This window comes from Ahaetulla prasina, chromosome 6 (genome assembly GCF_028640845.1).
Source record: "Ahaetulla prasina isolate Xishuangbanna chromosome 6, ASM2864084v1, whole genome shotgun sequence".
Lineage (NCBI taxonomy): Eukaryota > Metazoa > Chordata > Lepidosauria > Squamata > Colubridae > Ahaetulla > Ahaetulla prasina.
In genome coordinates this window covers 34980172-35007930 of record NC_080544.1, presented here as the reverse complement: position 1 = coordinate 35007930, position 27759 = coordinate 34980172, and the positions used below count along the sequence as shown (strand labels likewise).

At 36.7% G+C, this 27759-nt stretch overlaps 1 protein-coding gene across 4 annotated transcripts in view; it reads left to right on the top strand.

Moving 5' to 3' along the window:
- Positions 1–27759, top strand: part of BTAF1 (B-TFIID TATA-box binding protein associated factor 1) — a 71562-nt gene that overhangs the window by 30001 nt on the left and 13802 nt on the right. For all 4 annotated transcript variants that reach the window (XR_009155693.1, XM_058187885.1, XM_058187884.1 and 1 more), the window contains 18 exons: positions 894–962; positions 2149–2238; positions 4625–4720; positions 4806–4982; positions 6947–7087; positions 7197–7321; positions 9124–9244; positions 9710–9814; positions 10790–10939; positions 17218–17360; positions 17482–17656; positions 18325–18528; positions 19578–20004; positions 21977–22167; positions 24006–24159; positions 24237–24346; positions 25076–25277; positions 25584–25732. Coding sequence is in view for 3 of the 4 variants with exons in the window: in XM_058187885.1 (XP_058043868.1) it covers positions 894–962; positions 2149–2238; positions 4625–4720; positions 4806–4982; positions 6947–7087; positions 7197–7321; positions 9124–9244; positions 9710–9814; positions 10790–10939; positions 17218–17360; positions 17482–17656; positions 18325–18528; positions 19578–20004; positions 21977–22167; positions 24006–24159; positions 24237–24346; positions 25076–25277; positions 25584–25732 (2829 nt within the window). In the remaining variant the exon portion in view is untranslated. The remainder of the gene's footprint in view (positions 1–893; positions 963–2148; positions 2239–4624; positions 4721–4805; positions 4983–6946; positions 7088–7196; positions 7322–9123; positions 9245–9709; positions 9815–10789; positions 10940–17217; positions 17361–17481; positions 17657–18324; positions 18529–19577; positions 20005–21976; positions 22168–24005; positions 24160–24236; positions 24347–25075; positions 25278–25583; positions 25733–27759) is intronic.

Here is a 27759-nt window from a genome sequence, read left to right as displayed (position 1 = left end):
TCTTCATAATAGATTTAATTAACAGAAAATCCATCCTCATTACTTGAAATGAAATATTTTCTTTTTAAAACATATAACACTGTCCATTAAATCCTGCTCATTGTAGACATTAGATTTCTCTCGCTTAAAAGCAATAGTAATCAAAGCAAAGTAGACAAATTTAAGATGCTGAAGTGTGGCATGCAAGCTTTCTCATTTTGAATGGCTCATCTTCATGCCATGCCAGTTCAGATCCTTTAAAGCTTGCTTAACAACTGGTTGCTTAGCAACCACTTGAAGTTATGCTGGAGCCCCAAAAAGATACTTACGAGTCAGTACACACACACACACACACACACACACACACACACAGAGAGAGAGAGAGAGAGACTTCTGGTCGCATGATCACATTTTGAATGCTTGACAAGTAGTTCACATTTATGGCCATTTGCAGCATCATGTAAGTAAGATTTTCAGCCTTTTTTTCCAGTTACCAGTATTTACTTCTGTTATGAAACAGTTGTAAAATCAGTCATATGGTGACCTGTTTAATGACAGCAATGACTTAATAACCGTAATTTCAGGCTCAATTACAATGTAAGTGAAGGGCTACCTTATTGGGCCTACCATTAGATTCAAGACCTAGAGGTAAGGAAGAGGCTCAGGATGGAGAGCGGGGAGCAGACAGATCTTGCTTCAATTGTCCACTTGAGGCAGGAAGAGGTTGGGACTAGAGAAGGATTTTTAAACCCAAAGCATATCTTAAACCCTTACATTAATTACTTTCATTATTGTATAGAATTGCTTTTTTCCAAATTACGCCAAATGTAAATGATAATACATCACTCTACCACCTCAATTTTTAAAGCATAACTTCACAATTACAATCATAAGTCTTTTTTTTTTCCTTTTAGAGCAACGAATGGCCTTTGGAAAGTTTTTGTGAAGAAGTGTGTAATGATCTCTTTGATCCATCCTGGGAGGTAAGTCTCCATTCTTGATAATAACTGGATTGTAATGAAGAGATGAATCTACAGTATGGGTGCATTCAGGTATTCCTTCTTTTAGCACCACAGCTGGGAAACAACAACCTATAAATTGTTTATGCTTATTGTATCATCAATCAATAATATACACACACTTGATCAAATCTAATTTAAAATAAGTGGTGAAATAATTGGAGCAGTTGCTCACATAAATATCCTAATAACATAGCTAACAAGTTATAACAAGTGTTTCTAATAATGGAAGCACACCACCAGTTATAAATGAGTATTCCCTTCATAAACTGTCTCCACGGCATAACATCAGTCCAAATTATTACCTTATTACTTCGGGAGTATATGCATATTTTTCTTACATAATTCATTTTTAGTTTGCTTAACAAGTTTGTTTATTGGTCATTGCAGTTCAGTGGTTGAGCTGTATTCATATTATGGAAAGTTCAATAACTCATGGTTCCCTGGTTTCTAACTGGATGCCCTTAACCACTACTTCAAACTACTTTCATGCAAGTTTTAGTGGTTTAAACATTAAGATTTAAAAAATATGTCTAAATCAAAAGATGGATTGGGTATTGGAAAAAAAGTGCAGTCTTGGACCTGCCAAATACTCTTTTTACATGCTGATTTCACTTAAGTTCCAGATTTGTTTTGAGAGTTCTAGTATTTATTTTGTTATGCCTTCATTTGATTTTAACTTTTGACAAATTCTCAATTTTATCTGATCTGTTCTTCTGTTGCTGTTGTTTTGCTCCTTTGCATATTTGTTGTAGGAAGAATTATCCCTTAACAAAAATAGGCATATATTTATAAACATAGGCATCTCTTCCTAATTACAATGACAATAGAATGACAAATGTGCATCATTATGTCAAACATATCTTCCCTTTAGTATCTTCATTGCATTGTTTAATGTGAGTACTTAAGGGAAAGACATTAAAAATAACTCCAAATCAGATCACATGGAAGGTAAGATTTTGGGTAGGAATAATCAGTGTTTTCTTGATATCCTAGCAAACTCTGATTAGATGCTCTAACAGCAAAAAAAAAAAAAGATAGGATTGTGTATATGTATATATGTTTGTATAAACCTTGTGTGATGAAAAATTCTGTTCTTATAATTCCAGAATCTTAAAATATTGGGCGGGGGGTTGTCGGTGTCTTTTAGATCCGTCATGGTGCAGGTGTTGGACTGAGAGAGGTACTCAAAGCTCATGGGAAAAGTGGCGGTAAAATGGGAGACAGCACTGTAGAAGAGGTAAGCTTGAAACAGAATTTGTACACTCATAGTGTGATGTCTTCAACTTTTCAAAAAAGTAAATAGGACCTCTTGTTGCAGGATTAAGCTCTGTGCATCAAACCCAACGTTCCATTTTGGTTGTTAAGATCTCTATTGTTAGTGGAAAACAATATATCAATTTGTCCTGATCTTCAGAATGTTTCTGTGTTAATGGAATTTTTCATAAGATGATTGAACTTGATACAGATTCTGTATCTATTACTTGGTTTTATACATGAAGTACAATGTGATGGAAATCGAATATATCATGGTGTGTATTGGGAGGTGAGCAGATGGTAAAGTTTTATGCTTTCCTTTCATTGAGTTTTTTAGTAAACAAGTTCATATGGAAGCTAGCATGGCAATGTGAAAGCTGTACATACAGTTGCAAGAAAAAGTATGTGAACCCCTTGGGATTACGTGGAGTTTTGCATGAATTGGTCATAAAATGTGCTCTGAACGTCATCTAAGTCACAACAATAGAAGAACACAGTCTGCTGAACATAATACTACACAAACATTAGATGTTGCCATGGTTTAATTGCACATAACATGTAAACATTCACAGTGCAGGGAGGAAAAAGTATGTGAACCTTTGGACTTAATAACTGGTTGACCCTCCTTTGGTAGCAATAACCTCAACCAAACGTTTCTTGTAGTTGCAGATTAGACCTGCGCAATGATCTGGAGTAATTTTGGACCACTCCTCTTCACAAAACTGTTTCAGTGTAGCAATATTCTTGGGATGTCTGGTGTGAATCGCTCTCTTAAGGTCATGCCACAGCATTTCAATCGGATTGAGGTCAGGACTCTGACTGGGCCACTCCAGAAGGCGTATTCTGTGCTGTTGAAGCCATTGTTTTGTTGAATTAATTGTATGCTTTGGGTCATTGTCCTGTTGCATCACCCATCCTCTGCGGAGCTTCAGTTGGCGGACAGATGGTCGTACGTTTTCCTGCAAAATGTCTTGATAAACTCTGGAATTCATTTTCCCATCTATGACAACAATCCATCTAGGCCCTGAGGCAGCAAAGCAGCCTCAAACCATGATGCTCCCTCCGCCATGTTTTACAGTGGGGATGAGGTTTTGATGTTGGTGTGCTGTGCCTTTTTTTCTCCACACATAGTGTTGTGTGTTCTTCCCAAAAAACTCAATTTTGGTTTCATCTGTCCACAGTATGTTTTGCCAGTAGTGCTGTGGAACATCCAGGTGCTCTTTTGCAAACTTCAAACATGCTGCAATATTCTTTTTGGACAGCAATGGCTTCCTCCGTGGTGTCCTCCCATGTACTCCATTCTTGTTTAATGTTTTCCTTATTGTAGATGTGTCAACAAAAATGTTAGCATGTGCCAGAGATTTCTGTAGGTCTTTAGCTGACACTCTAGGATTCTTCTTTACCTCATGCAACATTCTGCGCTGTGCTCTTGCAGTCATTTTTATAGGACGACCACGCCTAGGAAGAGTAGCAACAGTGCTAAACTTTCTCCATTTGTAGACAGTCTGTCTTACCGTGGACACATGAACATCAAGGCTTTTGGAGATACTTTTGTAACCCTTTCCAGCTTCATGCAAATCAACAATTCTTGATCGTAGGTCTTCTGAGAGCTCTTTTCTGTGAGGCATGGTTCACATCAGACAGTGCTTCTTGAAACCAGTAAACCCAAAACAGTTGTGTGTTTTTAAAGGGCAGCATAGCTGTCAGCAACACATCCAATATCATCACACTGATTGGAGTCAAGGTTGGCTCACTCCTGGCTCCAATTAGCTCTGGGAGAAGTCATTAGGCTAGGGTCTCACATACTTTTTCCTCCCTGCATTGTGAATGTTTACATGTTATGTGCAATTAAACCATGGCAACATCTAATGTTTGTGTAGTATTATGTTCAGCAGACTGTGTTCTTCTATTGTTGTGACTTAGGTGACGTTCAGAGCACATTTTATGACCAATTCATGCAAAACTCCATGTAATCCCAAGGGGTTCACATACTTTTTCTTGCAACTGTAGAAGACCTTTTCCTCTTTGTTCTTTTTCTTTTAATTTGGGGAACATAATTCTTCAACTAGTATGCATCTAGTCTTCACTTCAGAGTTGCACTAATTCTCTAGCACTGTTCATTAATGGAGTTTGGTTAGTATCTTTTCTCATATAATATAAATGCCCTTATCTTTTTAAATAAATGTAATTTCTCAGGAACAGAGTGATCTTTCATGGTGCACGTTATAATAAAGCAGTTTAATAAAAAAACACAGAATTATATTTTCCCTATTTCATTATTGGTTATCTCTAACAATGCTTTTACGAGCCTTCATACCAAGGGGAAATACTTTAATTTCTCATCAATTTAAAATCTCTTTGATAAACAGATGATTCAACAACATCAAGATTGGCTGGAAGATCTGGCTATCAGACTTCTTTGTGTATTTGCTTTAGACAGATTTGGTGATTTTGTTTCAGATGAAGTAAGTATGCACCTTCAATGCTTCTATGCACACCCTAGTTTTTTTAAACTGCACCTACAAGAGTGTTGTTTTCCTCTAACCTCAGGTAGTGGCACCTGTGCGAGAAACTTGTGCTCAAACTTTGGGAGTAGTGCTGAAACATATGAATGAGAGTGGAGTTCATAAAACTGTTGCTATCCTGCTAAAATTACTTACACAAGAGCAGTGGGAAGTAAGGCATGGAGGCCTTCTAGGGATAAAGTATGCTTTAGCAGTTCGTCAGGTAACTATTAAACTTTCTTCAAATTTTTGTTGCTTTGCTTGACCTTTGCAGTTATGTGAAAGGAACCCATTTTTAAAAAATACGTGAATTTCTTGATAACAGATAAATACTAATGCCAAACATTGGACATGGAAGCTTTAAAAAAACCTCGCACCATCAAAACTGAAGTAACAAAACTTAAACTATAGGTAGTCCTTGACTTATAATCGGTTGCTTATGACCAAAGTTATGACCTACCTGAAAAGGGGGATTTATAACCGAGATCTGAAGTTCTGATGATTTGAGACGAGTTTCTGTGGTCATGTGACCACACTTCAGGCACTCAGTAAAGGGGGCATTTATTTGCAGTAGCCCATGATCATGTGACTACATTTTATACCAGTTTTCTGGTTTTTCAGCAAAATCCCACCATAGTAAACAACGGATTCACTTCACAACTACCACAAAAAAGTTGTAAAATGTGACTATTAGAACTTACAACCATAACTCAAGGACTACCTATATTCAGAATGGTTCTGAGTAATATTAAATATTTAAAGATGGAAAAAGAAAAAGCTTGAAATTAAAGAGTGAAATCTTAGGAAGAATATATCAAAGTTGGATGAGGAGGTATTGAAAAACATCATTATTCTGTATATAATAATTATTTTAACATGTGAATGTTGCCCATAGAAGGACATGTTCCACTGGATATTAAAATCTGAAATCATGCAAAGATTTAAAAACCATGCTATGAATTTGTTTGCAAACAAAAACCCTGAAATCATCCATTTGGAGGGAACATTTTAAGTGTGAGAATTAGAACAATTTACTTTCCATGTACATTTTCACTCTTAAAATCCTTTTCAAAATTCCTTTTTAAAATATGGAAAAGACCAGAACTGGCCTAAAATGTTAGTTTGGGATGTTTTAAGAAGAAGAAAAAAGGAAATGTGGAGGTTCTATTGTGACCCTTTCACTTAGTTTTGAAAACAGAAACATATTACCACTTTTTGCTGCTAAATTTTGGAGATACAATATGAGGAGCTTGGGTTCATATGTTGAGTATCCTAAACGTTTCCTTATTTCACAGAGGGGAATAATTATGGTGACATTTATTTTACTTGAGAGCTTCAGTTTGTTTTAAAATTCTCTCTAATATTCCAGATGAGCCACATAAATCATTTCTAACCATAAATTAATGGTTGCCTTATTAATAATAAATAAACAGGTCCAATCGCACAATTTGTCATGTACCTCTAGGGCAAGTGTTCTTGTTAAGAGCTCAAGCAACAATGGAACAGCAGGAAATGTACACCGGCTAATCAGACAGCTTTAGATAAGAGGATTTCTAATTTGAGAAGAAATATGAAATAGTCTTCTAATTCTATCCCACAAAGTCCCAAGCTGATTTCATATTTGTGGGATAGTTTACACAAAAACAGAAACATTTCCCTATTCATTTTCTTATTGCGACTTTCATCTCCCTCCCATTCTTCACTTCTGGGATATTTGCTTTAAATTCTCAGATGGAACAATTGGTTTGCTTTCTTCTTCTTCTTTTTTTCCAGCTGACACTCTACTATTTTGTCTTGCTATCAGGCATAGAGCAAGTTTTTAGACTGTCATAATCTGAGGGTTTTTTCCCCAAATCTTCATTTTTCAATTTCCATTTTACTGCCACAACTAATCTACTGTATAAACTTAGTTGACATACATTCGTCAAGCCTTTTAGAGGAGGGGAAGGAAGGAATTGTTGTTTTTAATGAATAAGCTACTGCATAAAGAGATATCTTCCAAACTTTATTTTGAGGTGGCTCCACTTTACTTTTAATGATTGGCCTATCAGTTTCAAGATGTTGGTCTTATTCTTGAATAGAAAGATATGAGCATGAAAGAGGACATGACTGGAAAACAATTCTCTCCACAGGCTCAAAATCTCTTTTACCCTTGGATCCTAAGCTTAACAGATTTTACTTTTATAGGATCTGATTGAAACATTGCTACCTAAAGTCTTGCCTGCAATCACAGAAGGACTACAAGATTTGGATGATGATGTTAGAGCCGTTGCCGCAGCATCTCTGGTGCCAGTCGTAGAGAGTCTTGTCCACCTCCAGCCGGAGAAAGTAAGTAGAAATGCTAATATTTCTGTACGTATTGGCTTGGCTCTGGAGAAAGTCCCAGGTGTGCCATATTTGACCTCATGCATTTTTCATTGCTCTGCTCATATTTTAGGTACCTTTTATTCTTAATATACTGTGGGATGCTCTTCTAGATTTAGATGACCTGACAGCTTCCACAAACAGCATCATGACCCTTCTTTCATCCCTTTTAACTTATTCTCAGGTCCAAAGATGCAGGTAATCTATGTAATTTTTCTAGTTGAATATCCTTGTTTTATCTTGATCACCAACCTTATTTATTGTTCAGCTGTCAAAATGGATCTTAGAATATTTTTAATACATTTGCGCAGGCATATTTTTCCTAAGCTGTTTTATTTATTTATTTATTTTTATTTATTTTTCAAATTTATATACCGCCCTATCTCCCTAAGGACTCAGGGTGGTTCACAGGCAGTTAAAATACATATAAATACAGATTAAAAACGACAATTAAAAAACTTTTGAATTGTGTGATAGGAACAATAGTGATAATAGGTTTGCTTTAATACATGATGTGATGCGTTCAGTCTCCTCTCCACTTCATCTTCCTATACTCGGCATAAGTGTACCCAAGACCATCCAAAAATATTTAAAATTTAATGTTTTTCTTTTAAATTACATGGATTCTTTGGGAATGTTTTGGACATTGCTGTCATCCCAGAAACCCTTAAAAAGCTGGCTGTGATCCTGGACATGTGGGGTGGGGAGAAATCAGGAGGTTAAGGAGTCACATCGCAAATATTTTATTGTGTTTGCATGGCCCTCAGCTGCGATATATCTTATTATTTCAGTCACCTTTTTTATTTTGTCATTTGCCCACAGTCACTGTAAATTGATTCAGTAAAAAATAATAAACAATAGAGATGTATTGCACCATGATACAAGCTTTTGCGTACTGAGGGCTTGTTCAACTATTCAGAATGATTCAAGATGGTAACCCTGCTGCCAGCTCTAAGATCAAGATAATTTCTGGAGGACTTTTTGTGGCGGAAAGATAGAATCCTTTCTTTCCTACAGGGAGAAAGCGGCACGTGTATATTCCATAAAATGCTATGATGTATAGAATTTTTCTTCACTATCATTTCAGCCAAACCCCTTCCTCCCATGAGATAGGTCACCTCCTGTCCATTTTTTATTTCCTCTTTAAAAGTCATCTATATTTGTGACTACTTAATACATGCGATTTTATCTGGGGTATTGTGGGGGTGTGGGGATTCACCCATGCTTCTCACAACTTTTTATATCTGAGTTAAACATCAGCTCTGTGCTTAATAGTTTCATTCTTCATAAACATTGGGAATCCACCTTGAACAGTTCTTTTTCCCCTGTAAATCCCTGCCCTATCAAGTTTTGTTCAATTAAATGTGAAATCCAATTATTTTTTAATTCTTTCTGAATGCTTTTCTTTAAAAACTTAGCTTACCACCGTGGCTAAATGGAATGGGTGCAAAATTTATTCATACTGCTTTGAACCATGATTCCTATGATCTGCAGTTGTTTATTTTCTGTATCCTTGAATAATATAATAAATATTCCCATTTTGGTTTTACATAAAAATGCATTCATTGTACATTAGATATGTATCCTGCCTTTCCTCCAGACATTCAAGGTAAAATAGCACTCTAGTCCATTTTCCCTGGAACAACCAATCTTTGGGGTACATTGGACTGAGAGAGAACCCAAATCAAAAAAGCTTCCATGGCTGACAGTGAATTAAGATCTAGTTCTCCAAATTTATCTAATTCTTTTACATTTCTATACATCTTTAGAGTAGTTTTTTGGGAGGAGGAACCTTCCCAAAGCATAAAATAGGCTTTTAAAAATAGTAATAAGGCAAATGTTTGAACCACTTATTGCCAGTTAGTAGGCTATGTAAGCTGACTTGTATCAACATAATGATGTTTTCAACCTGAAAAATAGGAATATACATTGCAAAATGTATTGACTAATTTATGGACTCATATTTTTTTTATCTTTATTGCTCCTCCACAATGTTTTAGTATTCAGCAGTCACTTACAATTCTGGTACCACGTGTGTGGCCATTTCTTCATCACACAATATCTTCTGTCCGAAAAGCAGCATTAGAAACTCTGTTTACTCTGTTGTCTACACAAGATCAGGTGAGTAATTGCTATCATTAGAGCAGTGGCTCCCAACCTTTAGGGCCCAGTTGCATGAAGAAAGATTTTTTCGTGGACTGGACTAGGTGTGATTTTGTATGCTGCCTGCATCTCACAGATGGGGTTTTGCTTTTTTGCACTGCCCAGTTGTTGGCATGCTGCGGTCCAGTGCCAGTCCACAGACCAGGGATTGGGGACCCCTGCATTAGAGTATAAGAGCAAGGCTTGGACTTAATTTGTGATTATGTAGAAATCCTATTTTTCACTTTTGTTTTCTCTATAGCCCTTTCAAAGCATTTTTCATTATTACAACAGTCCAGTATTTAAAAATACAACTAATATAATGCAGATGAGTAATTTAAGTGATTTAAACTTGAAGTATTGCAGTATGGTAATTCTGACCTGTTTTGTATAGCAATTTGCTGCTAATTAAAATAATTTTTATGTATTCCTTTTTGCTATTAGACTTCTGCAAGCTGGCTAACTCCCATTTTGCAAGACATGTTAAGGCATATCTTTCAGTTCTGCATTTTGGAAAGTAACCAAGAAATTTTAGAATTAATACATAAGGTATGTGTCCCATTAGGCCTTACAGTTGCCTTACCTTATTAATCTGTGTATCTTTTCTGATGGTTGAGTTTTAGCATTAATTGTTTGATTTTATGAGCACCATGCATGAAATGCAATTCTGTGGAATTGTAATTGGAAGGGTCTGGGTATAGTTTGTTCACTGAAGAACAAATAATGTTCTACAATAGTTTTAGAACATGCATTGAATAACAAGTATCTTTTTTCTCCTCTTTATTATAAATCTTAGTACATTTTCCTATTTCCACATAAAGGCTTCTATTATTTGTTTAAAATTATTAACATTCTATTATTTAAATGGCTTAGAAAAGAGAAAGAAAAATATTCCATCAATGTTAATTATAATTTAGGATTGACGGCATTATAGATATGACCCTTAGCTTTTCTATTCAAAGTTGACTATTACATTGAAAAAAAAACCCTGCTACAACTCACATTAAAATAATTGTTATATGCTAGAACAGGGGTGTCAAACTCGATTTCATTGAGGGCTGCATCAGGGGTTGTGTTTGACCTTGGGGGCCGGTGGGGCATGGCCAGGATGGGGGTGGCCAACTCAACATCACTCATCGAGGCTCTGTTTTGAGCCACAACGGCCTCTTGCAGCTCTCTGCCAGCGGAAACAGAACTCAGGGAGGCCTTGTGTGACCCTCCCAGGTTCTGTTTTCATCTGTGACAGCCTCCTGCAACCCTCTGCCAGCAAAAACGGAACTCAGAGGGTATGCGTGGCCCTCCTGAGCTCCATTTTCACTGGCAGAGGCACCACAGGCCAGTTATTTGCTGTTTCCAGGGCGGGCCCATGGGCCAGGTGTAAACACCTCATAGGCCGAATCTGGCCCACGGGCCTTGAGTTTGACACCCCTCTGCTAGAGGTTTTGCTTTTAAGCTGCTGACTTATTAAGAATAGTAAGTATCTTTAAATTGACTATGTATGCTTTCTTTCTTTCTCTTTAATAGGTGTGGCTTGAACTGCTGAGCAAAGCTTCTTTACAGTATGTGGTAGCTGCTGCATGTCCATGGATGGGAGCTTGGCTCTGCCTGATGATGCAGCCTTCTCATTTGCCTATTGATTTAAATATGTTGCTGGAGGTGAAAGCTAAACTAAAGGTCAGACTTTAACTACTATATGCCTATTTGAATGGGTTGTTTGCAATGCTGGACAGGCTTTGTCTTTCTTGTAGAGATTCCCAATTTTGCACTGAAGAATCCTGTATGTCAGTATTTCACTAATTAATGTTTTCCTTCCCAAGGCCTAGGGTAGTGTTTTTCAAACTTGGCAACTTTCAGATTTGTGGACTTTAATTCCCAGAATTCCCTAGTCAACATGGTGGCTGTGGGAATTCTGGAAGCTGAAGTCCACATGTCTTTAAAGTTGCCAAGTTTGAAAAAACACCGGTCTAATGCTTGGACATGTAATTCTGGTCCCTTAAAAATGGCTTGTATGGATACACTATAGGAAACAATAATTAGTATATAAATATAGTGTTATTTTTATTTATTTCTAAATAAATCAATTATCTTACTTGTATCTGATTTGGGAGGGGGCAGTAGCATCACGCTCACATGTACTGTGTTGTTTGAGATACTGCCATACGGTAGCTATTGACTCTCAGACTAACTTCGCGGTGTCTGTAAGGTTCTAGGGCAGGGGTGTCAAACTCGCGGGCCGAATATATCACACACTGGCCATGCCCTTCCCCATTTTAGTGAAGGGAAAATTGTGATATGTCACGTGATGACAATGTGTTGAGAGTTTGACACCCCTGTTCTGGGGGCTACACTACCTGATTTTGTTTCCTCTACATTTCTTTACTGTAAATTGTACTGTTGACATAATATTGAATGACTTATTTTTTATTTATTTGTTGCTGTTATTTGTATTCATTGCAAGCACATATCTTTTTAAAATTGTGCTGGACAACTTTCAAATATTTTTATCTACTGGAAGAAAATACAGTGTCTTTCATTATGTGCCAAGTGGGTTTTTTTTCTTTGAGTCTAACAATGTGAAACCTATTTTTTCACATAGAATAAGACTAAGTCCCTTGTACTTTTGAAAATTTACATTATTTTCACTTCACAGCGTAGCAGAGCATAAAGAAACAAGCATCTGGTCCATAGATTATGCATTTTATGAAAAGCTTCTTTTTAAAAGCACTCCCTGTTTTTTCCCCCCTTCATCTTTTGGGCTCCTATGTTCTGTCTAAGAGTCACTCACATTCTAGAAAGCCAAAAGTGTTTTGTTCTTCCTTTGTGGCATAGACACATTAATATCCGAAGGCGGCCTGTTGCAAGCGACTTAAAAGTTTGGACTAAGATTGAGGAAAACAGCGACAAACAGAATTGTCTTTTGCTTATTTTGCATCTGTCTTGTTGGACTGTAGCTAGTCTTCTCCTTTTTCAAAAAATAAATTGCTTGAGATGAGAATGAAATACAGGAACTTATTTACTAGGAAGTATTGGAAGTGAGGAGAAAGAATAAGAAAAAATAAGAATTAATATTTGGAAAGAAGTAATCTCTAATTATTTGGTGTTATGCCCCTTTAGTTTTTTTAGAAAACCTTCCCATTTTCCATGTTGTATTTAATCCACATTGAACCACATTTTCAATTAGAAAACATACATGTGTACATATGTATACAATATACACAAAATTTACAATAAGCACAAACTAACAAAAAATTAATGAAATAAGTGAAATAAAAAGCCAAACCCCTTGAGACCACACACCTCCCAACTTCCCTGTGGATACTCATAACCACTTGTTTCTCTCCTTCCTTCCCATCAACCTGCCCAGTTCCATCATGGCTGCCAATCTTTATAGCCCTTCCTCTCTCCCACCAGTCTTCCCTGTCTTAGGTACTTCATCTCAGAAATACAGATACTTTTTCCTAAACATTTCATATCCCCTGTTGCGCACCTTGGAGTTTTTTCATGCAAGTCCAATGAATTTTGAGTAACTGTGCTTCATTTATATGACTGAATTCAGCAACATCCTTGATAACACATTGATCTAATAGGAGAGAAGTAATATTTATTATATATGTATCCTGCCTTTCATTTAGGAGCTCAAGAAAGTATACACGGTGTTCCATCCTCCTATTTTTTTTCACAATAGTCCTATGAAATAGGCTCAGCTAAGAGAAAATGACTGGTCCAAAGTCACTCAGTGAGCTCCTGTTGCTGACAGTAGATTGGAACCAGGATGTTCTGCTTCTAATCCAACAGCTGAATCACTGCACTGCATTGGTTCTCAGTAATATAAGAGTTCTTGCCACAGTTATATAAATTGATCTCCTGCTGAGTTCTTGCCACAGTTGTATAAATTGATCACAATACCCTGTAGGATGTGGGAATAGAATTTAACCCACTGTTTCTTTTCTTTTTTTAATACACACAATGGGAAGCATTTTGATCACTAGAACACTACTGACCTTCCCCTCCAGTAGAATCCAAGATCAAAGGGTTGAACAACAATAATATAAAAGTGTATGTTTGATTTACACCTGTAAGAATAAATGGCTGACCATTTGTAAGCCTCTTCTATCTAAACTGTCAGGAGAAAAGACACATTCTGATTACTCATATATCTGATCTCTGTCCTCTGATGATTATCCCAGCTCTGTAGGTGGAATGAGATCGAAACTTTGAAAGAAAATTGCAGTTGTATATTTTTCCTTCCATTCCCCCCCCCTTCCCACCAAGGATAAAATAAAACCACAAAAGAGGGTTAGAAATGCCAGGGGTTGGTTGAAAAAAAATATCTTAGTTTATGTCAGTAACTTAAAGAACATAGGTAGGTTCTGGTCTCAGTGGATATCATTCCCAAGTTCATGGAGGTTTGAAATACAACTGGGTATTTAAAATTGCTTGTATAAATTTGGGCTGAACAGTTTGCCTAACCAAATAAACAAATTTGAAAAGAGAAAAAATATTTGCATGGTTACCTTGGCATTAAATACCTTGGTTAGAGGGCAACTAGAATGCAGTTGCTACTTATGGTTCAGGACAAGCGTTAGACCCGTCTTTCTGTGCCAGCTTTAATTTTAACATTTCACATTTTTGGAGTATACGTTTCTTTGGCCTACCAGGTTTGTCAATGGAATTGCATCATCTGGATACAAAGAGTATACCTAGCTCACTTAAACAGATGCCATTTGTATAAAAAGTTAAACAGAAGGGAAGTTAATGCATAGCCTTGCTTAATCTTTTGGATTTGAGATCTGATTAGATTATTTACATAATATCTAAAGTTATTTTTGTACGACATCTTAATCCATAGCAACTGTCAAGCTGCACGGAGACTGTTATCTGAACTGAAAGACTAGAAGACAAGAGAATCAAGGATGCAGCTCTTTAAGAAGCTAATTTATTATTACAGATAACAAAGAAGCCCCAATAAAGCAGAAAAGCAGCAACTGCCAACTATAAGCTTTAAGTCTTAAAATTCAAATCTCTCCTGTGTATCCTAACAGACCGAGAGACGGTCATTTGTCAGTGGGAGGGGCAGATGACATTGGTTAATGGCTTGACCTTATCCTTCTGGTACTCCCACTAACCGAAGCCCATCAAGAGTGTCCATTTTCTTTTACCATCCATCTCTATGTGCAGAGCCTCTTGTGTGGTATTTTATAAGATACTTGCCATATGCCAAATAAATCAATAATACATAAAACCGTTAACCTCCTGCCCTAAAACCATATTATTCCTCTTCCATAATGCACCATTGTTACATTATCCCAGCCTATTCAGTAGATTCTTAGATTTATGTCTTACATCTAGCTGACTTGTAATAAGTAGCAAACAGATGGACTAATAATTAGCAGGTTCATTTCCATTCCATTACCTTCAGAATTGAGTTTGTGATACCATAGCCCTAACTTTCTAGGATTTGCACTACCTAATCTATGTGAGTAGAGACTGCTTGTAGAAGCCCACTAGACTGCAAGTATTTTAAATAGTTTAGGGAAATCAAGTCATCATTTGGCTTCCCATTTTGCAGCTACCTAGTTAAGAGGCCAGTCTGATGGGTCATCTCTGTTGACCTCAAGAGCTAACTGCTGCAGTGACCTGCTTTGAGTCACTGCCTAGAAGTATTCTGGGCAATCTATACGAGGAATAGGTCTTTATGTGACTTCAGGGCAGAAAAGGAGAGGGAGGAGAAAGAGGATGGAAAACTTTTCCCACACTATATCAGACTATATACAGACTATCGGTGAAAAAAATCAATTTCTATATATCTTTAGAAAGTTTATGCCATTAATTACCATGTAATTTGGTAATTACATGGTAATTACCTCCTGATGGTTCTTGTTTATCAAATCAAAAGCTTTCTCTGCTTGCCTCTTGGCTGAGTTGACTGAGGAGCGTTTGCATTTATTTGCTATCTTGTAATACCATTGGGTGCACCCTCCACTCTAAGATGGTGCTACCAAAAATTCAGTGAAATAGTCAGATGTGACGATACAATTTTGTCCAGTTTTTGGTTGGTTCCAAAGATGAGACTAGGAGTGATTTGAATGGAGATATCTCCTGGCCCCCTTGTCACTTTCCTCTGAAATTAACAAAAATTATACTATATTTTCTATATTATATTACTATAATATAGAATAATATAGTAATTACATTACTATATTTCAATACTATATTTTCATTATGTTATACAGATTTTACTCAAATGCATATCCAAGTTAAAAATCTTAGCATTTGTCAAATTTTAAGCTTCAAACAAGAAGAAAAATAGGTTCTTTCTTTAGGCATAGGATGAAACAGATAAAAAAAGTCAAGTATCACAGCTTTTAATTTTTCTGAAAGGAGAGGAGTCTGAAGCATTTGTAATTATGAAGAAGGAAATAAGTATCTCAAATGGGCAAATGAAGCTTCATCTCTCTTTATACTTTGGAAATGGAAAGAAAATCCCTATTTGCCTTTTGTCTGATAATGTTCTTGTGCCTGCATTTCTTTCTCTGTTGTGCGCATCAAGACAGCATATTTATAAGTGCCTTTTAGCCAGCAATTGCGGTTGAATAACAAATGCTGTTTTATAATTTCAGAGCATTAGAGCAGAGGTGGGAATTGGAGACAGCTAATGTTACAAGCCTATTGCTCTTATAGATCTGTATGCATATGCTTGGATTTGAAATTATCCTCTCCAAAATTGGAGAAAATGTTTATATTACATTTAATTTAGGATCCTGCTATATTTCTGCATAGATTTCATCTCTGATTAAAATGCACATTTCAAATATTACTGTTCCAAATATAAAAAGAAAAGCTCTGTGTGTGTGTGTGTGTGTGTGTATACACATACATATATACATATATATATATATATATATATATATATACACATACATACATACATACATAGAATAGAATAGAATAGAATTTTTTTATTGGCCAAGTGTGATTGGACACACAAGGAATTTGTCTTGGTGCATATGCTCTCAGTGTACATAAAAGAAAAGATACGTTCATCAAGGTACAACATTTACAACACAATTGATGATCAATATATCAATATAAATCATAAGGATTGCCAGCAACAAGTTATAGTCATACAGTCATAAGTGGAAAGAGATTGGTGATGGGAACTATGAAACGATTAATAGTAGTGCAGATTCAGTAAATAGTCTGACAGTGTTGAGGGAATTATTTGTTTAGCAGAGTGATGGCCTTCGGGGAAAAACTGTTCTTGTGTCTAGTTGTTCTGGTGTGCAGTGCTCTATAGCGTCGTTTTGAGGGTAGGAGTTGAAACAGTTTATGTCCAGGATGCGAGGGATCTGCAAATATTTTCACGGCCCTCTTCTTGATTCGTGCAGTATACAGGTCCTCAATGGAAGGCAGGTTGGTAGCAATTATTTTTCTGCAGTTCTAATTATCCTCTGAAGTCTGTGTTTTTCTTGTTGGGTTGCAGAACCGAACCAGACAGTTATAGAGGTGCAAATGACAGACTCAATAATTCCTCTGTAGAATTGGATCAGCAGCTCCTTGGGCAGTTTGAGCTTACTGAGTTGGCGCAGAAAGAATATTCTTTGTTGTCCTTTTTTAATGATGTTTTTGATGTTAGCTGTCCATTTGAGATCTTGCGATATGATAGAACCCAGAAATTTGAAGGTTTCTACTGTTGATACTGTGTTGTCAAGTATTGTGAGAGGTGGAAGTATGGAAGGGTTTTTCCTAAAGTCTACCACCATTTCTACGGTTTTGAGTGTGTTCAGTTCCAGATTGTTTTGGTTGCACCACAAGGCTAGTCGTTCGACCTCTCGTCTGTATGCAGATTCGTCATTGTCTCGAATGAGACCAATCACTGTTGTGTCATACATATGTTTTTTACATACATAAACATAGAACCTATCTTAACAGTGGGTGTGTTGTTTTCACAGGAAAAGTCAGGTGGGAAGCTGCGTCCAACTCAACCCCAGACCAAAGAAGTGGTCCAAGAATACATAGCTGGTGCCGAAAGCGTCATTGAAGATCCATCAACTAGAGATTTTGTTGTTATAAGAGCTCGGATGATGGCCGCTAAGTCAGTTTATTCTTGAAAACCTTTATGTTTTAAACAAGAGAGAACTTATAGTTAAGATACGTGATTCGAATTAGATTGCCTTAAACACTGTAAACCAACTAACAGAAATATATTGTTCCAGATTACTTGGAGCCCTCTGCTGCTGCATTTGTGATCCCAGCGTGAATGCTGCTTCCCAAGAAATCAAGCCAGCGGAATCACTTGCCCAACTCTTGCTTTTCCACCTGAATTCCAAGTCAGCTTTGCAGAGGTTTAGTGTGGCATTAGTAATCTGTGAGTGGGCTGCCTTGCAGAAGGTAGGAGAACAGTACAGCCGTTAAAATATATATTCTCCAACTTAAAACATTTCTACCTCTGTTTAATAAAGCTTATAATTTTCAGATATAATGCCTTTTCCTATCAGCAGATAACAGTCCATATGCAAGATAATTTTCAGATTGACTGGAATTGACAGAACTGTAATTCATGTCATCTATGGAGATTCTCAGTCATCCAGGTCATGGTTGTCCCAAAGGTGCTTTTTCAAGAGGCAACTTCTCATCCAAGTAGCTTCTTCACCTCTGTAATTCATGATCTTAGTTGCAGAGACTGAAAGTACCCGAACAGTCTTCTAAGAATACGCATAGCAGCATTTTAAATTTTGCATGTGAAGAATAGACTTTGCTACTATGCTGCCATGTGTTTTCAAAAACTGCTTCAGATTAGAAAGCCAGCAGGTGGCTATTTGAAACATTGCTTTGGGGATATTTGGGGGATTAAGTCCATTTTTTTTTATTTAGATGTGCATTACTGTTAAGTATTCAGTTCCATAAGACTTATTGCATTGTACTTTTATTTTAAATCATGAAACCAAATAAACACCAGTTCAATCATTTAGAGGTGTTTCAGTACTTGTAATAAGTTAATCCTCTGTGCACCTTTAAGGTCATTTTCATTCAAAATGTAAAATTTTGGTTGTTTGCAGGAAAATAAAATAGTAGCCGATGCTGTCCTGTCACGCTTACTTGGAGTTCTTTCTGAGCATCTTTATTATGATGAAATTGCGGTTCCCTTCACCCGGATGCAGAATGAATGTAAACAACTTACCTCTTTGTTCACCGATGCAAACATTGATATTTCCAGCAAAGTAAACTGCAGCATATTTACAATAGATCAAGCTAATGAATTGGTGAGTAGATTAAAAAAAAAAAAGATTAGTCTTCACACTTCCATTGAAACCACTCTGGTGGCAAAGTGTTCCCCAGTCTCTGCAATTAACTTTTCAAATAAGTCTGTTGATCCTCCAAAATAGGTAGGATCTTTTTGCATACAGGTAAACCTCAGTTTATAACCCCAGTTCAGACCGCAATTTGGGTCACTCTAAGTGTTGTGGTTGTAAAGCAACATGTCATGTGACCACATTATTTTGCAATCCTGACAGTCAGCTCTCATTAAGTAAATTTTATTGGTCATTAGTTAAGGACTCGCTCCAATCCAAGTCATTCCAGTCTTGGTCTCTCACAGACCTGAGTCTCAGTAAGGTAAGAGACTGACTCCAACTCCCCCACCTGCCTGCCTGTCTCCCTCACCCCCATCTCTGCCTTTTTGCCCCCCCCCTTTCACCCTGTCTTGTGGTGCAGCAAGCAGGTCCAGAACTGCATGGCTCTGGAGCTGCTTGCCACACCCTGGAAGCCGCAGCCGCCTTAGCCCACTTCCTGTCACCCAGTCAATTGTAATATTAATAACTGTAGATAAAAAGCATTCCTGATAATCACATACTGAAATCAGTAAACTCAGAAAACATCGGTTGACATCCTCTTCAGTGTTTGGGTTGGGGATGGAAAGAAATAGATTTTGAGCTCGATCATCGCAAGGCACAAGTAGTTTTAGATTGAAGGATTTTCCATCTCTGTGGATTTTCCAAATTTAGTTAGTTACAGGGTTGCACTTTCCATATGGCACTTGCATGTAATTTAAGAGTAATTTGTTACTTGTTTTGTCGTGATTTTTTTTTAAATATCTGGAGCATTGCATGAATGTTTACTATTCTTCCCACAATTATTTTTAATCTCATAAGTGTAGTTTTATTTTGTGTTTTCATTTGCATTTTTTATTACTTTGAGTACAGAGATCAGCATCTATAAAAATAAATATGGGTTTGTACCAGCTTCTAGTGATTTAAAACCCTTCAATGTCCCAAAATAGTAACGTTGGGTTTTTTTACATTTTTTTATTAAGGTTACTACTGTTTTTAATGAAGCTACATCAACTCAAAACCTAAATCCCAAAGTTTTACAGCAATTGGAAAGCAAGCGACAGCAAGTTCAGATGACAGTCACAGAAACAAATCTGGAATGGCAAACATTGCAGCTGAGAGTGCATACATTTATTGCTTGTGCTGTTGTCAATTTGGAGCAGCTTCCAGAAAAAATAAATCCGGTTATAAAGCCTTTGATGGAGGCTGTGAAGAAAGAAGAAAACACACTAGTACAAAATTATTCAGCTTTATGCATAGCAAAATTGCTTCAGCAATGTATTGCAAGATCTCCCTGCCCCAATTCAAAAATCATTAAAAATCTTTGCACCTCGCTGTGTGTGGATCCCCATCTTACTCCTTCAGCATCCTGTCCAGCACAGCCACAGAGCAGCCATGAAAACTCAAAAGGTATGTTGACCAACTGCTAATCTTCAGTTTGCTTCATATAACCTACTCATGTTGGCAGCGGAGGCCTGCTGCAGATCCAGTCAGTAAAGGAATTCAGTCTGGTGGGATTCCAGATCCCCCCTCTGGAACATCCTGCCTCCTATGGTGAGGCCTGCCCCCACCCTTCTGTCCTTCTGTAAGAGCCTGAAGGCCTGCTCGTTGGCCTGGGGACTCCATGAGGGAGTTATTGGACTAATAACTGACCCCAATTACCCACTGCCCACTCATCTTGTGTTTTCATTATTTTTATTGCATCAGTGATTTAATATTGTTATATTTACATTTTTTATAATGTTATGTTCTACTGTTGTAAACTACCCAGAGGAGCCCAATGGAGAGATGGGTGGCAAATAAATTTAAAAACAAAGAAAGAAACAAACTCCTTCCTTCCTTCCTTCCTTCCTTCCTTCCTTCCTTCCTTCCTTCCTTCCTTCCTTCCTTCCTTCCTTCCGTCCGTCCTTCCTTCCTTCCTTCCTTCCTTCCTTCCTTCCTTCCTTCCTTCCTTCCTTCCTTCTCAACTGTGGCTACTTGAAGATGTGTGAATTTCAACTCCAAAAATTGCAGGCTAAGGAATTCTGGGGCTTGAAGTCCACACATTTTCAAGTGGCCAATGCTTGCTATAGAAGTTGCTATAGAACATTGCTATAGAAGTTGAAACAAGTTCAGATGACGTCCTCAGCTTACTGTAAATACATTATAGCATTTTATGCTTTCTAAAGCTTTTTTAGTAATTTATGATTTTAAAAAATCTCTGATGAATTCTCACCATTTTGTTCCAGCTGCTTTGGAGAAGAACCTCACTTTATAATTGCTTATGGAGATTTTTCCGTATTCTTAGGCTCCATTCATCACATCTTGCTAAACTGGGGTTTGTGGCATAAATTGAAATTAGTTTGCTATCTGAGTCAAAACCTGAAAGATCACATTGTTGCTTTGCACAATCTGTGAATCTAAGATAAAATTAGAATCTCACATATGTTCTGCAAGTTTGGTAAAGTCATGTGTCGTTTCAACATATTATTGGTACATCATGATTACACTATTTCATATAATGAATGTATTCAGCATTTAGAAGTGTCACTTTAAAATATTTTTCATGTTTCTCAAACATTCACTGACTTCTTTTGGAATGCTTTTGGTTTTGTGAATCACCATTGACTATAGGTTTTGAATTTGAAACTGCTTTCTTTTACTTATACTCTCAGAAAAATAATCATTATTTTCCAGATCCATCATCCTGTGAAATGAAAGCCTTTACATGTTGAGGCCTTTTCTAATCACTATGACTTAGCCATTAACTCCTCTCCGTGACAAAAACAGTGGGAGAAGTAAAGCCAAGGAAAGAAAAAAAAATTAATACATTACTGTGCTTCTTTATACCTCCCACATTTTACCCAGAGATACTCCTTAGTTTATTTAATCTCTACCACATCCCTTTGTAAAAGATTAGATTGATCTATAAGTCATCCAGTGAGCTTCATTAACAAGCAGGAATTTGAATTTGTGTCTCTACTTTTGTTGCAGCATTCTTAATTACTGTTTCATACTAATTTGTTAAGTTTTATAAGTGTTTCCTAATTCTATGTCTGTCTCAGAATAATTCAGATCTTTCTCTCTCTCTCCCTCCCTCCCTCCCTCTCTCTCTCTCTTCATTCATTCATTCATTCATCTGTTCATCTCACAAAACAAGTGACTCTGGGCCACCTACATTTTCATTGTTATCCTGCCAGCATGTTGCTCTGAATTTTAAACCAAATATTCTAGTGATCATAATCCCTTAGAATTTCAAGTTCGGTTTTTTTAAAGAATTAATATTAGAGATTGATTTTTCTCTCTAATTTCCTTTTCCATTACAATTTGTGAGAAGAGAACATGTTTGTGACCATCCCTGCTGCTTCTATCAGAGTGTTTTTAATTGCCACCTTTTTTGTAGGATCTAATTCTGAAAGAGATGGGATGCATCATACAGTCACCAAGCACAGAGGTATAATTACACTATATAGGCACCAAAAAGCTGCATTTGCCATCACAAGCCGACGGGGTCCAACACCAAAGGCCACCAAAGCCCAAATTGGAGATTTGCCTGCAAGCACTAGTGGAAATGTAACAGCAGAGCTTGATGAAGTGGGTACAAAGTTTAATTTTCAGTTTTGCAAACATTACACAGTGCTCCAATATCAATAGATAGGTAACTTGAATTGTCTTAGAAAAATGCACCAAGCTACTCTGGTGGTGAGAGGGGAGAATGGTATACATCGAGGAGCAGAGAAAAAGGTTGAATACAAGGGATTTCATTGTATACTGAACGTATATTAGGGAGATTGGTTCCAAAGATGATCACTGTTGATTTACAATTAGAGAATGCTAATAATTTTCATTGATTTTCACTACCTAATAATGAAAGTGAAGGAAAAATAGATACCTTAAATATCCAAAACATCAAACGAAAGACAACAAGTACAGCAATCAGCTTTAGAATTTACACTGAAGATACTCAAGTAGTGGATAGCTTTTTCATTTAGGATCAACTATTAAGAGTAAAGGAAGTAGCAGTCAAGAAATACGTCATAGACTAGACTTGTGTAGAGATATGATTAGGTTTAGCAATGAAAGCCTTGGAAAAGATTTTCAGATGCTATGACGTATCCATACCTGCAAAGATCAGAATTGCGGAGGCAGTGGTTATCTCTGGCTTTCTATGGAGGTAAAAGACTCAGCAGGCAAAAAAAAGAAAAAAGTGTTAATGCTTTTGAACTGGGGCATCAAAGAAGTCTAATGAAAATACCTAGGATAGCCAAGAAAAAAAATAATCACGAAGCAAATCAACCCAGAGTTCTCATAATGCACAAATGACCAGGCTGAAATTAGCAGATAATATATCTTAGATACATTATGTGAAGACTTAGCACCTTTGAGATATCATGGTTCTGGGAAAGGTGGAAGGAAAGAGAAGAGGATAACGATCAGCAGGGACTTGATTATAGCATTGATGGGTGCAGAGTTGAAAGACCAGAAAGATCAGGCTGCGGGGTGGGAGGGTATCCTGGAGAAAGCCTATGCAGTTGCTGAAAGTCAACATCAGCTAAACTGCACCTAATCAAAATGGCGTTTATGTAAAAAAGAAACCTCGATGTTGCAGCCTTTTAAAAATAGATTGTCCTATTTTCTTTCCTTGGCCATAACACTCTTCCCTCCCATTCCCTCTTTTCTTTTTTTCTTTTTTTTAAAAATGGAAATGAGGGAAGCTTTTGTGCATGCTTAGACTGACCTCCTTCTGGCAGTCCTTTCACACTTTCATTGCTCCTGAGAAAATGAGACACATTTGTTTCTTAGTAAAATTGTAGGATCAATTTTACAAGAGAACGAGAAGGGCAAGAATGGAAGGAAAGAACAAGGTTGCTAGTGAATATTGTTGTGTTTCTTTTTTTAATCCTGCTAGCCCGTTCACAAAGAATCATCTCCCAGCTTGACGATTTGAAATCTTGGAAATTACAGTAAATGTACTAAAAACAACAACAACCAAAAAAACATTGTGATTTGAAGCAATCATAGTGTTAGTTATTTTACTGATCCCTTTTCTCATCATTGTTGAGCATCTCATATAAAAACAGCCCTGAATTTCACATTGAGTTTGAAACATGCGTGAATAGAAAACAATGGGAAACAAAATTTTAGCCATAATCCTGATATTGATTATACCATATTAATCTACTAAGCTACATTGTGGATTATAGGTCAGTTTTAAAGTTGAGAATATATCACTGAAGTGCTCCCCCATGTTGGTCCTTCATTTGGATCAGTATTTGATATATTGTGGTATACTTCCCACTTCAGTTTCTCGTTATCTATTTGATATATGGAAACTCTGGAAAAGCACCTTATTTTTTTTTCCTGGAGTAACTGCATTAGATACCAATATGCTACATTATTTGCTTTTAAATTATACTCTTATTAAATTCTAGGCTCAGAAGCCTTACATTGTACAGCGGAGAGGAGCAGAATTTGCCTTATCCACTATAGCAAAGCATTTTGGTGATGAAATGGCAGTCGGTTTGCCACATCTTTGGGATACTATGGTCGGGTCCTTAAAGAACAGTATCGATATAAATAACTTCGGTAGGTATATTTCTTAAAAGCTTGGCTGATTTAAAATTTCAATTTAAAAAAAAATCTAATACTATTTTCTGTAATAGATCGAAAGTTACTCTTGGAAAAAGGAGATGGACCAGCCCAGGAACTGGTGAATTCTCTACAAGTTTTTGAAATAACTGCAGCTTCTATGGATATTCGACTTCACACTCTGGTATTGAATTTTGTTTAGAAGTAGTTAACATTTTCACTGAGGTTCAATAATAATTGTTTTTGCTTTTTCTTAAATTTGGAATAATGGTTAAAAGTGCCACCTGCAATTAAAATATTATTATGATTTTTATGTAAACTCACAGGATTCTTTTTTCTTTCAACATTTATATGTGTAAATTCAAATTAAACTGTGATGTTTCTCTGTGTCATATGTGTGTGTGTGTGTGTGAGGGGGGGTATATGCATATTGCATAATGGTTGTCTTTTGAGAACTGAATGCAAAAAAATTTCATTTTAGTGTATGCTGATTAGTATACATTTAAAGTGACAATAAAGTTTTTATTCTGTTCTATTTTTATATTTAAATCGACCTTATTGTCTCTTTTGAAAGAGAATTCTTAAGAGTTGTTGTGGTTTTAGCTTAACAGACAACCATTCTTGAAGCTATTTTAAAAGCCATTCTTCCTGGCATAACAATGATTGGACCATGTCTTTTAAAATAAGGCTCTAAATAACTGTGTCATGCACCATCATATGCCTGTTTCTGTTTCAAATACACCTTGACATTCTCCTGTCCTTGTTCCATTGCAAGTAGATAAATCATGTATTCAGTATTGTGAATAACTCACACTAAGAATGAACAAGAATAGCTGTCTTTTGATAGAGTAAAAGAGTATCTTGAGTAGCCTCTACTATACCTGTGACTGACCCATGGTTTCTTTTTTTTCAGTTAATACAGCACTTGCCTTACCTTTGTATGTGCCTTCAACACCCCAGCACTGCAGTGAGGCACATGGCTGCCCGTTGTGTGGGTGTAATGAGCAAAATAGCTACCGTGGAAACCATTCATATTTTTCTAGAAAAGGTTCTTCCTTGGCTGGGAGCGATAGATGATAGTACCAAGCAAGAAGGAGCAATTGAAGCTCTGGGTGGTATCCTTGCTAAATTCTTTTTTAACCTGTCTGTGTGAGGATGTCCACCGAAGGCTAGCTTTGTCTAAATAAAACCTAATTCTGAAATTGGCTGCTTGAAAGCAATAACTTTCCAAGGTAAATAAAAGAAAGGAATGTTCTCCTTTTATCTTGACTAAGTAGATAAACTGCAGAGCTCAGTAGGGAGGTGCCTCTCCTTGGTCAGCTGGAACCAGAGGGGCAAAAGTTTGGTGGGGAGGGAGGGGGAAATGTTAGAATCGTTTCTTATTGCTAATAAGAAAGAAATCCTTAACAATGAATCTACAGCTATAATGGAGCAATTAGATGTTGGAATTATTCCCTATATAGTTTTGCTTGTGGTTCCTGTTCTGGGCAGAATGAGTGATCAGACAGACAGTGTCCGTTTCATGGCTACCCAATGCTTTGCAACTCTGATTAGATTAATGCCACTTGAGGTAAGTCAGACCCTTTCCTGTTGTATCTCAAGACATGCCGCCTTTGTTTGCTTGTTTGTTCCCTGAATTGGTTCTTTTTTTTGCCAATTTTTTAAAAAATTTTTTTACAAGCATAATAAAAAAAATCATTGTGAACAAATTATTGGCCAGGAACATCTTTAAACATATCAAGTTTCATCTACATTATAATCTAATGCAATGTATTTCCCTTCTTCTTTAAATTCAATTATTTATTTGCACACAATCTGATTATAGAAGTAAATCAAATTCAACCCATTCAGGAGAATATTTAAATGAAGTCTAGTCCCCGTGCTTAATTCCCTTCAACATCATTAATAAATTCTATTTACGTTTTATAATTTCACCACTCTCAGCTTTATATTTACATTACTAATCAGAGGTCATTCTATCTAAAATCTCTTTCTTAAAACTGCCCAGAGATCACATAGACAATTCCATTCTTCCCTCATCTTCCTTTGCCTCTAAATCAATATCCATCTAATCCATTTTAATATCAAGTAAAACATTAACATTTTCAAAGGTAATCACTAATTCTTTCCCCCAGTTATTCTCCCAGAATATTAACTGTTTCCTTAGAAGTTTTATCAAATCCTTTCATTACCTTACTTATTTGCAAAAACAAAAAAAAGAAAAATTCTTCCTCAGTATAATACACCCATTTCCCTCTTATTTCAATTTAATCTAGTATTTTTCCCTCCATTTCCCAAAACCTCAATTATTTTTATCATAGTAGTCACTCATATTTTAATATAAATATTAACGTTTTTTAAAATGAATCTCTTAACATAACTCTAAAAGCAGCCATTAGTTCCTTTCAAAAAAATGTCGTGCATCTACATCAGCAGCGCCTTCTCCGTGGGAATAGTCCACTATTCCATTCTTACTTTCCTTCTTTGCCTCTGAGTTCTTCTTAAATAAGAATCTCCGCTTAAATCAATAATCCAAAGACACCATCTAGAAGTCTCTTCTAAAACTGTTGTATGGTCTCAACGACACCAGTCCTCATGGGAATAGTCACAAGAAAGCTATTCGACTCTTGTTATTTTCCTCTGCCTCTAATTATAAAGGCAGCCATAAGTTCCTTCCAAAAAAATGTTGTGTGCCCACACCCACAGAACTTTCTCCATGGGGAATAGTCTACTATTCCATTCTTACAACTTTCTTTGCCTCTGGATTCTTGTTTAAATAGGGAATTCAATTTCCATAATTCAAAGACACGCCATCTGAAACTTTCTTCTAAAACTGTTGTGTAGTCCCAGCAACCAATCCTGTAGCTGTCTTTCTCTGCCTCTAGATGTCTTTTTGAAACAGTTACTGCTCACAGATGATAAGTAGCCATTTTGGTGACAAAGATCCTTTGTTCTCAAATGCCTTGGTACGTGGAGGTCAATTTTCCAGGATTTTCCCTTAGTTATATTTATATCTTCCAGATTCTTATACCCTATTGATATCTTTAGTATTCCATAAATTTAAAACAGAGGGATTTGAGATATTTTATTTGAGATAAAAAACAGTTCAATAGCTTCTTTTACTTTTTTCTCCTATTTCTTTAATTTCCAATATAATCCATTAAAACTTCCAAGAGTCTCCAAACTATTATTTAGTTGGAAAAGTTTATTTTTCTTTTCTTTATTTAAATGGGGCTCTGCTTCCATCCAAGCCCTATCTTCTCTCTTTCACTTCCCGAATGTGTATACTCCAAATTGACTTTCACTTTCACTTGTTATTCAATTAGTCGCCAATCTACAAGTTCTCCCCAAGGCTTGTGCCTCTCTTGAATTCTTATTGTTCCTTCGTGAGATCATCACTCACCCAACTTCAACAATTTGTTTCTTGATGGTTCTTCCTCCTGCCCACTCTTGTAACCACGGCGGCTTTGGTGCAGCTGCCATGATGGACTATGGTGCTGCATTCCTCCCCGATGGGTCGGGGGAAAGGATCCAGAGCTGTGGGGAGTTTGCCAACTCCCTGTTTGCTCCGGCGGTTAACCCACTCTTTGCTGCCCC